General features: G+C 38.3%; 1 protein-coding gene across 5 annotated transcripts in view; it reads right to left on the bottom strand.

Moving 5' to 3' along the window:
* Positions 1-14490, bottom strand: part of mib1 (MIB E3 ubiquitin protein ligase 1) — a 55612-nt gene that overhangs the window by 33179 nt on the left and 7943 nt on the right. For all 5 annotated transcript variants that reach the window (XM_041991966.1, XM_041991967.1, XM_041991968.1 and 2 more), the window contains exons 4-12: positions 13114-13218; positions 12035-12101; positions 11396-11600; positions 9536-9719; positions 8598-8742; positions 8344-8477; positions 7440-7547; positions 7070-7267; positions 6764-6915 (exon numbers count right to left, since the gene is read on the bottom strand). In XM_041991966.1, coding sequence (XP_041847900.1) covers positions 6764-6915; positions 7070-7267; positions 7440-7547; positions 8344-8477; positions 8598-8742; positions 9536-9719; positions 11396-11600; positions 12035-12101; positions 13114-13218 — 1298 coding nt within the window. The remainder of the gene's footprint in view (positions 1-6763; positions 6916-7069; positions 7268-7439; positions 7548-8343; positions 8478-8597; positions 8743-9535; positions 9720-11395; positions 11601-12034; positions 12102-13113; positions 13219-14490) is intronic.

Here is a 14490-nt window from a genome sequence, read left to right as displayed (position 1 = left end):
TCACCTCTTGAATGGATTTGGTCCCCTTCAACCAGCTGTAGCTATGCTTTGATGACTACAGGAGCCATTTTTACTATGATGTCTTCAACGCAGTAGGAACAGAAGGCCGTTTCTTGACAATGGATGGTGTATGACTACCTCTACCTACAACATCTGGAATGTTCAGTGATTGTTATGTTGAATGCTAAACCTGTCTAAGTTTTGACTAATAAAGAAACCAATCCCAGCTTCAAAAGTGTTGTCTGGTCCGCTTTCCTGACTGAGTGTTGTCTCTGCCTGAAGAGGGATTGATATTCTGGCCAGATTATTGACAGCAATTTTTAAAAAACACAGCAGGGGGGTTAGACATGCAGCGGGGGCCATTTCAGAAATACAGCACTCACGTGTCAGTGTGACAATGTACAGCTGTCCTGCTGTGACACTTTTTTAAAAGGACTGTCATTTCATATTAGCAGTCAATTACACTGGTACCACAAAATAAAAAACAGCTGATGTTCAGCAGCAGTACAACTGTAATGCAATGTAAATATAAAAATATAAAGAAAATATACTAAATACAAACATGCAAACACTCTGAGCTCATCGCTCTCAAGTCTTCTGTAGTGATGTTTGTCAGGCAAGGTTAGATGAGACGCAGGTGCTTCGGGAGACAAGCTGACTGCACAAATCCCAGAAACAGACACTTGCAAACCGTCTCCTATTTCTCTCTCGCTGTGGCTGTAAAGCTAGAAGCCGGATCAAACTAAACTTCTTTTATATAGTGTCTCCCTTTCCATCCTACCTTTCTACTCTAGCACTTTCGGCTTTACTAATTTGACAGTCAGCCATGTTCAAACATATCTTTTAAGCAAAACAATATACAGCATAACAAACAAAATGGGAAAAAAAAGTAATTTAGCTCATTTTTCAAAACTATTTGTAGATGTGGGTTTAACACGTGAACATAAATAATTAATTTGACTTCAAAGTAATTTCAGTGTACCAAACCATCGTTTGTGATCTGTAACTAGTGTTAGTTTAGTAAAACATGGCGATGTGTCACGGTCAGATTAGTCCGAATAGGAAGAAGAAGGGAAAACATTATTTATCAATTAATACAAACCAATAAGAATTAGGGATGTCATGATTGCTTAATATTACAATTAATCACAGTATTAAAAGCTACAATTAATTAATTATAAATATCATTATGTCTAAACGATATAAGCAGATCAGTGCAACTTACGCACGGAACAAAAACAAAGTTACACCACATCTACGTATTTCCACTTCGGTTGCTTTGCTTTGGTTCTGTGGCAGATAAAGAGTTATTTCCTCCAAATAAGTGGATAAAGTAATCCTTGTTGGACTTTCTTTTTTTTTTGGTTATAGAAGACTTAACAGGCCATGGTCTCATTATGAAGGATGTCTCACCAGCCTGTAAAAATTTGCAGAAAAAGGAGGAAATATACTGATTTCCTTTTAACAACCTGTAGAATAACCACCAGCTTTTTATGCTAAATTTAAATACACAGCAGTTTGGTTAAAAGATGCTGTTTATCTAAGGTAATGTTGTAATTAAATTTTTTGTAATCATGTACGACTTGGGTTGATCTTACATTCAGTAAATGTCCACTGAACGTTACATTATACAGGTGAGGGAGAAAAAAAAAACGTAATGCGTCTTTTGTGACAGATAGTTTCGCTCTTCAAACGTAATCGGCATGAGGTCCATAGCTTTTATTCGTCAATGTGCTATGGTAAGAAAGCATATTTAGCTCCAGATAACTGGCTCTATATCTTTATCTCCATTGTTTCAGTATTGTTTATGTGTCAAACAGCAGATATTCTGCTAAAGGACAGCAGGAAGCCAAAGCTAGCTAGATGTTTTTACTTTGTTTCTAAATTCTTTACTCGGGTTGAAATGTTCAAAACCATTTTTATGATGTAGTTTCCAACAAGAAGCCTCACAAGTCCAGTTTGAGGTCCTGTAGCCTTTTCAATCTGTTTTCTCTGAGAGAAATCCAGAGTTAATTTGTAGGATTTATTTAGTTTACACAGCAGAGGGGATTTAGCTGGAATAAGAATTCTGGGTTACTTTGTTGTATTATTTTGTTATGCTGGCATCAAAAAATAGAAATAACCTTTAAAGACCTATAAGGAGCATGCTGTTAAGGAGTAAGGAGTATGTAATTGTGATAGTCCTAACAATATGGCAACAAACCTCAAAACAATGGGCACAGCATTTTCTGTCTATAATCCACATTATAATATTACCATAATGCTGCCGCCTATTAATACTAACATTATACTGGGAATACTTGTCTGTATTTGGGAGCACAGTGTGAATGCTTGTAGATCCCTCTGTCTACTTATGTGGGTCAATTACCATTTGGGGTTTGCCTGTTTGATGCAATATCAAAAGAAAGCTGAGAATAACATGGCAAAGGTAGTAGGGCAAATATTACAAGGAGGTGACATGTAAAAGGTTAAAAACAGACGCTGCAGGGCTTGTTTAGAGCCCATTTATGACTCATAGGCTATTAATCGTATTGTTTACAGTACTGTAGCAGCTACTGGCTTCTCGCAGCCTGAGGGACAGACATAGATATGAGCCAGGCTCCCCTTGCAGTCTGAAGTTGTGGTAAAAACACAAGGTGAACACACAAAGCAGATTTCTGAGAAAATCCTTTTCTGAACGTCATACTTCTGGTCATATAGGCAGTTACAATTTACCAGCAATGGTAAAACTTAACAGTTGGACTTAATATATTGGGAAATGTTTCATACAGTGTAGTGGTGTGCACGTGAATAATGAACAAGCTAAACTTGAAATACTCCCCAGATTACTCTGTTCCCCTGTGGGTACAGTTGATTTTTCTGAGTATCTGGGACTCCAACTTGAAAGATTCATTTGTCACCCAGAGGGTTCTTCCTATGCATCTTCCTCAGTCTTATTTCCACTGCTATAAGACCAACCCACACTCTTAAAACACCCAAGCACATTACACACACACCAGGGACTCTGACGGATTCCCTACATCAACCCAAATACCACACTGTTACCTTATATTAGTTAGAAGAACACATAAAGGAAGCTAGCTTTTTCCCTGTTCTCTAGGAGCGAAGCTGTAATAGCTGTACTGAAAAGTAACATTTGACTTTTTTTTAGACCATGTGTGCCAGAACATTGTGTACTGGTACTTAATCTAAATAATAGGAAAACAGCAGAACCAATTCTGAACGTTACCACAATTACTACTCTGATAAGCTTCATGAGATATTCTTCATTTAGGGCCTTTTAACAAGCTTCCATATACAAGCAGTTCTTATCAACATTCATCAAGGGTACATCTTAGAAATATGATAACATATTAGAAATTCCTTGAAGCACTCAATCAAAACAACTGCTTCTCCACTAAACACACTGGATGAAGAACTTTCACTTGAACCTAGGGAGAGATTTTCAAGAGCTTTAGGACTTGTGGAGTCCGTTCCTGATATTGCAGGAGCTCAAGCCTGAAATAAAAATAAATGGGCAGATTGGCGAAGGCGACATATATCTTTGTTACCCTGAAAGCAAGGAGACATTTGCGACTGAGGCAAGCAAAGTACACACAACAAGAGCCCTGATACAGACAACAGTACTCCAGTACATTTTCCTGTAACTCAATGAGTCTTACAGTAGTCCAGATTTCTATGGTATAATCTACAATCTAGTTTACACATACAAATCTTGTACTTTTTACTATTAAATATGAACAATGCAAGCCATCTTTAACTCCACTATAGTATGTGGTTTCGTTCTGACCTCCACAGAGTGTCAATTCACACCAGGAGGGTGTCAGACACGGAGCAACCGAGAGTGCAATTAAGGTACCACGAGACCACGAAATCACATAAGAAGTGGAGGATCTTGTGATTCTCCACTTCCAGGATAAACGTCTCGTCGGCTTTGATGGGGAAAAAAAAACAAAACAAAACACTAAGAACCCCTGACCGATAAATGACGTAATGTTAATATAGTTCAGCGAGTACAAATCTGCTCGCAAGCTTTTATTTTGACATTTACCGGAAGCTTTTACGCTGTCCTATGTCTGATTTCCTGTCTGGCCCTATGTGAACTACTGAACTTGATGTGTTCTGGATGCGTCCTCCATCGGAAATAGACTCGATGTGTATGTTTAGCGAAAGGCCGCACCGAGGCACTTTCTGCAACGCTTCTGACATGCACCGCGGCATGGCTGTTGTGAACCAAGCCACAGACTACAACAGACGCAAATAGCTCCAGAAGTTGCGGCGCAAACAATCCGGTGGAAACTGGCCTTAATGGCTTTCAGCAGATGAGTCACAGCCCAAATGCCAGTAACGATGATTGGCATTTAGCCTGGGGCAATTGTGCTCTTACCCAAACAAATACAGAAACACCCCGCACACTGTGTATGTTATGAAGCTATTTACTTTTTTAAAAAATTTTTATTTTTATTTAAACTGCTACAGTCTTTCACTCCAGCCGTGTAACCTCAACATCCATTGAGTTAAAAGACCTGATCAACCTGATACAGATAGCCTTCTTTCTGAGTCATAAGTGCTTGTTATTGAAAGACAAGAATGAAACAGATAAAGAATAGAACTGCAACTAGCTGGACAGAAATAGCTATAGTCAAGGATGAATAGTGTCTACGCTGTGTATAGTCCCTCACAACACACAGGGAAGGACTAACATAACAATAAAAGGTGACAACAAATAAACTTTAAAAGCTATTAGCTACAGTAAAAACAATTGAAAAGATGGAAAAACCTGCTTGAATCTTGCAAAACCAAACTGTGAGGAATCAAAGTAAATATATTCAGCGAGGCAGTGGAATTACATTTATTTCACTTTTGATGGATTTACTTTTAAACTTTAGTGGAATCTGTGGAGGAAATATCTGCATTACATTCAGACTTAATTTAAGACATTTGATTCATGTAAACTTGTTGTTTGGAAGATGCTTAAAAACAGCTAAGCCTCAAGAAGGTCCTTTGCCAGTTAATCAAAATCTGCTTACATCAAATGACTGAGCCTAGACTATCTTCTAGTTTGGACCATGTGACGGCTGAACCCCCATTTTCTATTCCAACAGAGGACGATTAAGTAACAGATTAGTGATTCTGCCAAAGTCTCGGTTTTCTTGCTTCTAAGAAGCACATTGTAACTGTTGTGGTTGTAAATTTTGATTTATAGGTTTATATGAAATTTGATTTAGCTTGAATTACCACTGATCTGAAATTAGCTTTTTGTGCCATAAATAATGTTCATTAGAAGCAGGTGTAGTATTAAATTCTACATTAAACTACACACTACATTAAACTACATACTACATTAAATACTCATGGTTAAATATACTTTCATGACGTCCTGATTTCTTGAACAGATTCTGTAACCCACTGCAATTTGTGCATCAATTCCAAATCTTTCCAAATGGAACCATAAACCCTCCATGAACCTTATGTTTCGGTCCTTACTATTCATCTATAAATTTAGTACGTGGACAGGAAAGATGTACAACAGCTAGAGTCGGCTTTATTGAGAGAATTATGCAAACATTTAATGAGCTACCTAATCCGGAGCACACTTAACCCTTTAATAACATATGTATCACATTTTTGCACTTTGAGACCTTTGAATCACTTTATAATAAAACTATTATAATATAATAATATAAAATACAATAATACAATACAATAATTTTGACATACTACATTGTAATAAATGGTAAATATACAAAACATATTTTTATTAATTATTTATTTTACATTTTGTTAAAGGGCCAAATAAAGATTTCTAATTAAAAGAATTTGACTTCTCCAGATTTTTTCTTGTGTTTAATGCAGGGGCATTCAACTAAAATCTTAAGTGGTCCAGTTAGAAAAAAAACCTTGGAGCCAAGACCTGGAATAAAACCTAAAACAAATCAAAATTGTCTTCTCATATTATGAGACAGTGAAACTGATGTCCATCAGCTTCACGGATAAGAAGGGTTTTAGAGGGGCTGCATGATGAGCCCTCCAATACACTTTTCCCTACTCTTTATACTTTTCTTTTATACATATTATACATATTTCCTATTAGAAACTACTTCATGAAAAAAAAAGGACTGTTGCGTTCACATTTCCAGTACCGCATCCATGGGTTTTGCTTTATTGTGGAAAGCTGTGAGAGAATCAGGAAGGCTTCTTAACAGGAGCAGTGCAAGCCCAAATAAGCAACCACACTCAAGCCCAAAAACCCACAACTGAAACAGAAACAGAAGCCCAAAAAACAAGCCCAAAGTCTCTTATAACAGGCAGGCTTGGCAACACTGCTGCCTTTCTCTGGTGCAGTTGTCGGTATCTCTCCCGTTGTTTTATCTAGCTACTTACTTTCTCTTTCTACCATCTTGATACCTGCCTCTTAAACTCTTGTCTGTCTGCGCTGTAGTACTGCAAAGTTTACGTCCGGCAGCTTCACAGACTTAACTGGCTGAGTGGATCACGTGGGATAGCTTAACTCAAAAGCAATTGGTCTGCATTTTTCCTGACCACTTTTGTAAAGACTACAAAATCTGAGCCAGTTAAAATTAAAGCACCCCGTCAGATTTTATATTTTAGGTCCAGGTCCATATAGGTCAGTTTCTGGGTCTGGATCTGGACCGTGGTCTGCTTGTTAGTGACATCTGGTTTAAAGGGTTAAACATGTCCTCATTACTTGTAGACACCAAACAGGTGTGACAGCTAACAGCAGGAGCAAAGTGTCACATACCTTGGGTTTCCTCGCAGGGCAGCATGATGCAAGGCATTAAAGCCATTATTGTTGGTGATGGTGACGTCTGCACCGGCCTCCAGCAGCACTGACAACATGTCATCTCTCTTCTTACTAATGGCATCATGTAAAGGTGTGTCACCCTCTGAATCCTAAAAAAAGAAGGAAATCTTCTGTTACTAACAATTTATTAACTAATCCATACAAATCTATAATCACATGTCTATATATATATATATATATCAAAAAAAGATAATCACATCTGTGATATTTTAACAGAGCTAAATAAGTCAAATTGTTATATACCTGGAGGCTGGGGTGGCAACCAAAGTCCAACAGAGTTTTAACCACCTGCAGATGACCCTTATTGACGGCTATGTGTAATGGAGTTTGCCTTCGCTTGTTTCTGGCATTCAAATCAGCACCACCTCTCTGCAGCACCTCAATGACAGAACCCTCATCACCAAAAGCTGCATGGTGGACTGCCCGGTCTCCATCTTTGTCCTAAGTACAATACCACGCCAAATAATGAGTCAGTATTCAGTCCCTGAGGGATTTTTCCTCCTATGCAATTGGTAAAGTGTAAAATACTTTACAAGAAGGTTAAAATACATTTGTGGACACAGATAAAGAACACAAGTGAAGATCAAAGATGTTTAATTTAAAATATACCAACCTCAGCCTCGAGGTCCACATTGTGTTTAAGCAAAAGCTTCAGGACATCCACATGACCATTCTGACTGGCTGCCTGCATAGCAGTGTGTCCAGCACACTGTCCGTTCACCTGTAAACAAATTCAGAGTCAAAGAGAATATGAGTACACATCAATATGCTGTTTTGATATATATCTAAAAATGTGTTGTCAATGGCGATTTGTTTGGGTGGGTTTGTATGTGTAGATGTGCATGCATGACTGGGTGTGCATCTTTCATCACCAACTGCAGCACTGCAACGACTGAAAGCATAAATATTAATGTGGACACCTTTGGGAGCCTTGAGACGACTTGTCCTGGCAGCCGGATCACTTGGCCAGGCTTAGTCTGCTCAGTTTTAAGCAAATAATTCTACTGAAAGGCAACAGGGCATCTGGCCAGCATTCACCAATGACACACGCAAACTCATTCACTCTCTCTCCTTACTGAGGACAGTATTGCAGACTTCACAAAGTGATTTCAGAAAACCTGTACAAGGGACCAGCTTCTGCCCTGTAGTAATTTTTTCCCTGTCCTGTGTTCTGCGTCAAATCATAATCTACAACCACAAGGGATTTTTAGATCTCCACTTGAAACAAACAGTGAATGTTCTGTGGCACAGTGCACACCAATACTCTGCAGTGCCCCCTCTGGGCTCAGCTTTATTGTTTTTCAGATTGAGAGGTGCATTGGTTGGATGATCTTAGAGACCTTTCCTTGGAGACTCTCAGCCTATTCAATAGACAGAGCAGAGATCTGCCTTCTTCTACCAAATGTGTATGTTTAATAAAAAAATTATTAGATCTTCCTCAAAAACTCATCTATAAATTCATCAGTTGCTCAAAAGAAGAAGAAAAATATATATGCTTGTTGTGTGTATGCACTTACATCCACATCAGGTCTCTTAAGAATGTCTTCCACTTTGGTCAGGTCTCCATTGGCCGCAGCCTTGACCAGCTCCTCATTGATATCTCCAGATTCCTGCGTCTCAAATAATTTCTTTAACAGCTGAGACAGACGCTCTGGGAAAACAAGAGGAAACAGAGATTCATTGTATGTACAGTAGATGCCAGAATAAATTCAGAAGTAAAGACAAAGAACTAAAACGAGACTCTCTTTGTGTCTGAAGTGTTTACACATACCTCCAGAGGCATTGCTGACAGCAGAACCAGAAGGTGCAATCTTAGTGACAGCAGCAGGATTGTATGTCCAAGAAGTCCCACAAACCTCGACCTTCAGGTCACTGTCAGAGTAAATCTGCTGCACACGGCCTACCTTGCCCAGGGTCTGTTTATAAATGGTATGACAAACTCATTAGTATATAAAGGGTTGTTGTCTTTGGGTTATGTATGACGTTGTGTTTAACAGACTTTCAGTGGCAGAGCACAGATGGAGGAAAATTGTGAGACAGAGGGGACAGAAAAGTATCAAATGGAGACAACATCAGTTCAACAAAGCATTTAGCCTACATGCAACAGGACTGCACTGGCAGAAAACAAAAAGTATCTGAAATTTAAGCTGCGATCATAATTCAAAGGACACAAGGAGAGAGATGGATATAAGAGAAAGACACCCTTCTTCTTGTCATCACCTATACAGGCAACACAGAGAGGACAGAGCATAATGCTTCCCAATCTTGAATGGGATCATCTCTATATTAGCTATATGAGAAAAATTCTGTTGAGCTGAGTGTAGGGCTGTCCTTGAGGATGTCATCAATAACACTGCTGCAGTAGGAAAGGAAAAGCAGCAGGCAGCAAGCAGCCATGGTTAGTGATCAAAGCTACAACCCATCTCAGGGTTTTAAGGCTCATTAGCTGCTGAAGGGGCCCAGTTTGACAGAAACAATTGGAAAACTGAAGAAAACTGGCATTACATAAAATATGGCATGTTGAACAGTCATGATAAATTTTATTGTATCTGTGAGGTTGAGACTGTTGAAAGTAAAAAATATTTAGAAGAGCATATTTGGTCATAAAAAGTCAGACTGATTTGAGGCTTTTGTTATTCATGTAAAATCCCATAACAATTCTGGTCACAAGCAAAAGTGCTAAATTGCTAAAAACTAAACTAAACTTACAGGCAGCATCGCCTCAGCCCACTCTCCATGTCCTCTTTGCAGCAGCTTGATGCGGTCGATGTCATAGCAGATCTGGACCAGGTCTCCGACATGGAACTGAGAACTTCCTCCCTCTGCACCAGCTGCAACTTCTCCACTGCGCACTACATTGGCCTTTGTCAGCACAGCTGGATTAAATGTCCACCTAAGGACACAGAAATTAATGAAAATAAATACAAGCAAAGTCATTCACAATTCATATGACTGATAGCTGACCAAGAAGAGACATGGAACAAGTCGCTGGCTTGCTATGTTAACTTAGCCTTTTTAGCCTCCCAGGTATTTTTTTATGCTATTATGAAGCTGAATTATTTACACATTTACAGACCATAACAAGAGTGTGAAATTGTACTCAGGAAATGTGACACTGCTCTGCAAATAATGTATTTTGAAAAACAAACACTGGAGTTTCAACTTCCTGTCCGGTTCTACTACGGCGAGCCTGAGATTGACGGTGAAGAAGTGACAAAACGGAGTAAAGCTTGTCACATAATCCAAGAAAACCAAGAACTTTGTAATTGTTCTCGGGGCTGTTTAAAAACATTCATTTTGGTCAGGTCAATTCATACTCCGCTAGAAGGTTCGTCCACGACGGAGTGGGAATAACTGCGTGGAGGGATGTCTGGGTCTCTATGTGCAATGAACAACTGACCCGGCTATTTCATATTTAACTTAAAACCATGTTGGTTTCAATGTGGGGTTTTGTCAACGCTGCGGTGTCGGTGTCTTTAAATGCCAAATGTGATGTATACAATATTGTACTTTCTCGGCACCTCAATCAGCTGTTCACTAAGTGTAATAAAGAGACCATTTCTCCCTCACAGTTTAAAAAAAATCCTGAAGGAAAACCTGGTGTTACGTCAACATACCGAAATTCTATTCAGCCTGCTGTTCCGTGTGCTATTGTGTAGTTAAATAACTTTGATTTCCAGATTAAATGTTTGTTCTTGGTCTTGGATTTTTTTTAAATAAATTTCTAAATAAATGCGACTTATAGTCTAGCGTGACTTATATTTGGAATTTTTTTTATTTATTTATTATTTTCCCCTCTTTATAACAAATTTTACGACTAATGTGACTTATAGTCCGGCAAATATGGTAGTTGTTGTTTAGAAGCTCAGAATTAGAGGTGTTAGTGGACAGTTTTAGGTCTTTCAGAAAATATTCATGTATTAGTGTGCTGTTATTAATAATGCTGATGTTATGGGATTTTCTTCTGCCTGCTTTTTTTTTTATTATTATTTTTTTTATAATGTGATGTGACTATTTGCTAAAAATAAAGCTGATCCAAATTCTACACCCAACAGAATAGGTGTTTTGTTCACTTCAACCTGCAGCTTTACTCCTTTTCTAACAACAGCTGGACTCTTTTATAACAAGAACTTCCTTTCATATGTGAGTGAACATCAATGTGTGTAAATGTGGAAAAGAGAAATGTTTTGATTGGACTTGTGACTGTTAGTTTGAAGATAATTTTTTAAGCTGTGTCAGAGAAATCTCAATATTAAGAAAGTAAACTTCTGTGGTGCATTATGTTGAATATTGGACTGAGTCTCAGTGAGGCAGTTACCCAATATATGGTTAAGGCATTTACATTAAATTAAAGGGCATTTGAGGGTTTTATTATTATTTTTTAAAGAAAATCCTATATCAAGTGTTACTTTAGTCAACCTAATAAGTTTTTTGCAACTTTGGACTGATCTAAAGATAAACTTGTTTATTAAAACAAATCATTAAAAATGTGGTGATGATATGGTGTGGTCTTGTCAGTACAACTCATTACAAGCTAGTAAATCTGAGCCTGTCTTAAAGGGTACTTGCCTGTTACCACTGGGGTACTGAACTACAATGTCGTGATCCTCATCGATGCCACACACTGTGCCTGTGGTGGTGAGTGTCTCGAACATGCCATCAGTCCATCCCCCATGGCCATGCTGAAGGGACTGAACAATCTCTAGATCTAAATCAATGTTGACCAGGTCTCCAATCTGAAGGCCTCCGGGATTTCTGTTGCCATTCTGCTCACCTTTAACATAAAGGTCAAATTTGATTAATCAAATATATTACTGTACAGTATTGCTAATACTGTATTAGCAACACATTTAAACTGAAAACAGGCGTACAGAGTGGCCACACACACATTGTTGCTGTGCACTGATTGCATATGACAATTGCGACTATCTATAATAATGATACTATCAAATCTGAAGAGAAGAGTTCACTGCAGTGTTAAATCTAAATAAAATTCACTCCTGGAATGCCAGGAACATTGACACTGCATGACCTGAGTATGTCCCATGTTTTGGTAGCTAGATGACTATGCAGTGCTGACATCTAGTGCCTAAACACGTTTAACTACAAGTAAAACTTCCCTAGTGCCCTTGAATTCACTGCACCAGAACAAGGGGTGAAAGAATTGGTGCAATAATGACGATAGACACACATCACTGGCTTACTTACCTAAAACAGGACAATGGTCTCTGTAAAAGGAGCCTCCTTTGGCATCCTGTACACATTTCAGGTCCGACTGAGAGGAATTAAAAAATAAGGAAAGGGTCAGATGATTACCCAAGGTAATTCCATTATAGGGGCATGTTTGTGAATAATCAAACTGAGAATTTACACATTTAAGCTGGACTAGCACAAGTGTTGCATATACTAACAATGCGAGTACCCTTAGGATAAAGCAGGGCAATGAAACAATGTACTGGGGGTAAGCATCATATCCATGATGACGCATATGCAGTCTCAGTGGCAGTTAGAAAATTATATGGTGCAGCAAACATTCCTCTGAACTGATAAACACCAAAGTACTGACTACAACAAGCATCAGCAAATAAAACCTTGTCAACTGTACTGTAGCTAGCTTAGGTTTAGTCCAATTACAATTAAACTTTGACAACTAAGCAGGCATTAGACAAAACAAGAAATATCTTGGCCTCATGCTCCATGTAGACCATTAATTTAGATAAAGTCCTTTTTGTATTTTTCTGCACTTTAAATATTAGACAAAGCCAAAGTAAAATATTGAAGATGGGGGGGGGGGGTCTAAATCCTTTTTTTTCTAAGAGGCAGATGCTATCTACCTTGCTTTCCTTGCTTTCAGTCTATTAAAATAACAAAGGACAAATCTGTTTCACAACGAAGAAATCTGATTGGCCACCTTGGTATAAAGGCAAGAGCAGTCTCAGCCAATGAAAGAACAGCTTTTCATTTGAAACACAGCCACTGCCGTGCCCACAACAATCCCAAGAGAGGGTCTCCCTTCTCTAAAGTTGACCTCCATCTTCACTCCCCCCCCACCCCTTAAAAAGAGAGAACAGATTGCCTTTATCATGCAGATCCCTTCCCCTTCCAGCTGCCTGCACAATGGCACCTTACACATGCTGGCTGCGTGGCTCTTACAAAGGCCAGACAGCAACAAAAAGAGCACCATCCCTATGGTCAAACACAAAAGCCACTGACAGCTGATCTTTTATGAGACACTGTCTGTTTGAATAAGTGAATGAACATGAGGGTCAGACTAGAAGATTCCTCACCATTCCCTCAAAGCCAACTCTGTACAGGTTCTTGGCCCCGTTGTCCCAAAGGACGTAGGCAGCGCTGTGAGGACTGGCTGCACTCCAGTCCTGGATCTCTGTCACCTGCAAAGGAGGAGAGATGACATGAGAAACAGATTAAGAACAGAACAGAGTGTTTGGAGTTTCAATTAGAATTTGGCCATATAAGGCATTAATGTTATACTTTGTTTGAGTTCTAGATTTATTCATTTATTTATTAATTTTCTATATAACTCATTCCAGTTCAGGGTCATGGGGGAGCTGGAGCCTATCCCAGCAACAGGCGAAAGGCTGTATACACCCTGCACAGGTCACTAGTCTATCACAGGGCCATGTTTCATCTTTATGTACTTATTTTTAATCAGATCAGGAGAGACTGTGTCTGTCACAGAAAAAAAAAAAAAAATTGCTGGTAATTGGCTAGTTTGTCAATGTATATAGTGATGAGTCAGCTGCTCTGTGTGTTGCACAATGACTGTTTCTAATGTAAAGAAAGTTAAATTACCGTGATGCTGAAAAATATTATGACAAACAGCAAGCTTATTAATGTTGGATTCATGGGTTTCAGTTAGGTATTGTTTTAATTCTCGCTGTATTTCACGTTTATAGTCAGTATTACGTATTTTATGGCTTTATTTTCTCACAGTTTATGTATATTTGTGAAATCTTTCAGGGATTCATAATCCTGACAAAGTGCTGGGTAATCTATTGAGTACACTTGATGTATCCCGAGACATTTTATGTAGGATATATAAAATGGCTATGTTGCGAATATCGAGTACAAACTATCACAGCAGCGTTTTAAGCATCTGCATGGGTTTTTTTGTTTTCAGGAGAGACGGGAAAAAGCATGGACTCAAGGCATGTGCAGCTAGCTGCATACACAGCTCACCTGTGTGTGCATGCAGCATGTAGAGATACGACGAGAATCAGATTTAAAAAAAAAAAGAAAAAAGAAAAGGTCAGGCTGTTTAGTTTTTAGAATAAAAGGAAAAAATATATAAATCTGTTCTAAAGAAAAGGAAACCCTGGATTACTTCTATTGTGATCTCGTACAAAATGGAAAAAACCTAAATGATAACATAATATTTTAATATAAAATAACTGAATAAAAAAATATATGCTATTGAGCACTTTTATAAAATAAAATAAACTTGACCTTCTAGGGCTAGCGGGGATGATGTAAGGGGCTTGGGGCACCCCCTAATTTAATAGTCGAGGAAACAATGGGTTTTATTAAGTTTATAAGAGCAGGTCCCTGTTTCAAAATAAAAAATGTTTTTAAAAAGAAAAATCACAATGAAGTTAAATTTCACAGAGTTTACTTAAATTTTATTTTTTTATTTATTATAGTCT

Source organism: Melanotaenia boesemani, chromosome 8 (genome assembly GCF_017639745.1).
Source record: "Melanotaenia boesemani isolate fMelBoe1 chromosome 8, fMelBoe1.pri, whole genome shotgun sequence".
NCBI classification, from domain to species: Eukaryota; Metazoa; Chordata; class Actinopteri; order Atheriniformes; family Melanotaeniidae; genus Melanotaenia; species Melanotaenia boesemani.
The sequence above is the reverse complement of the archived record's forward strand: the minus strand, read 5'-3'. Positions and strand labels throughout refer to the sequence as shown.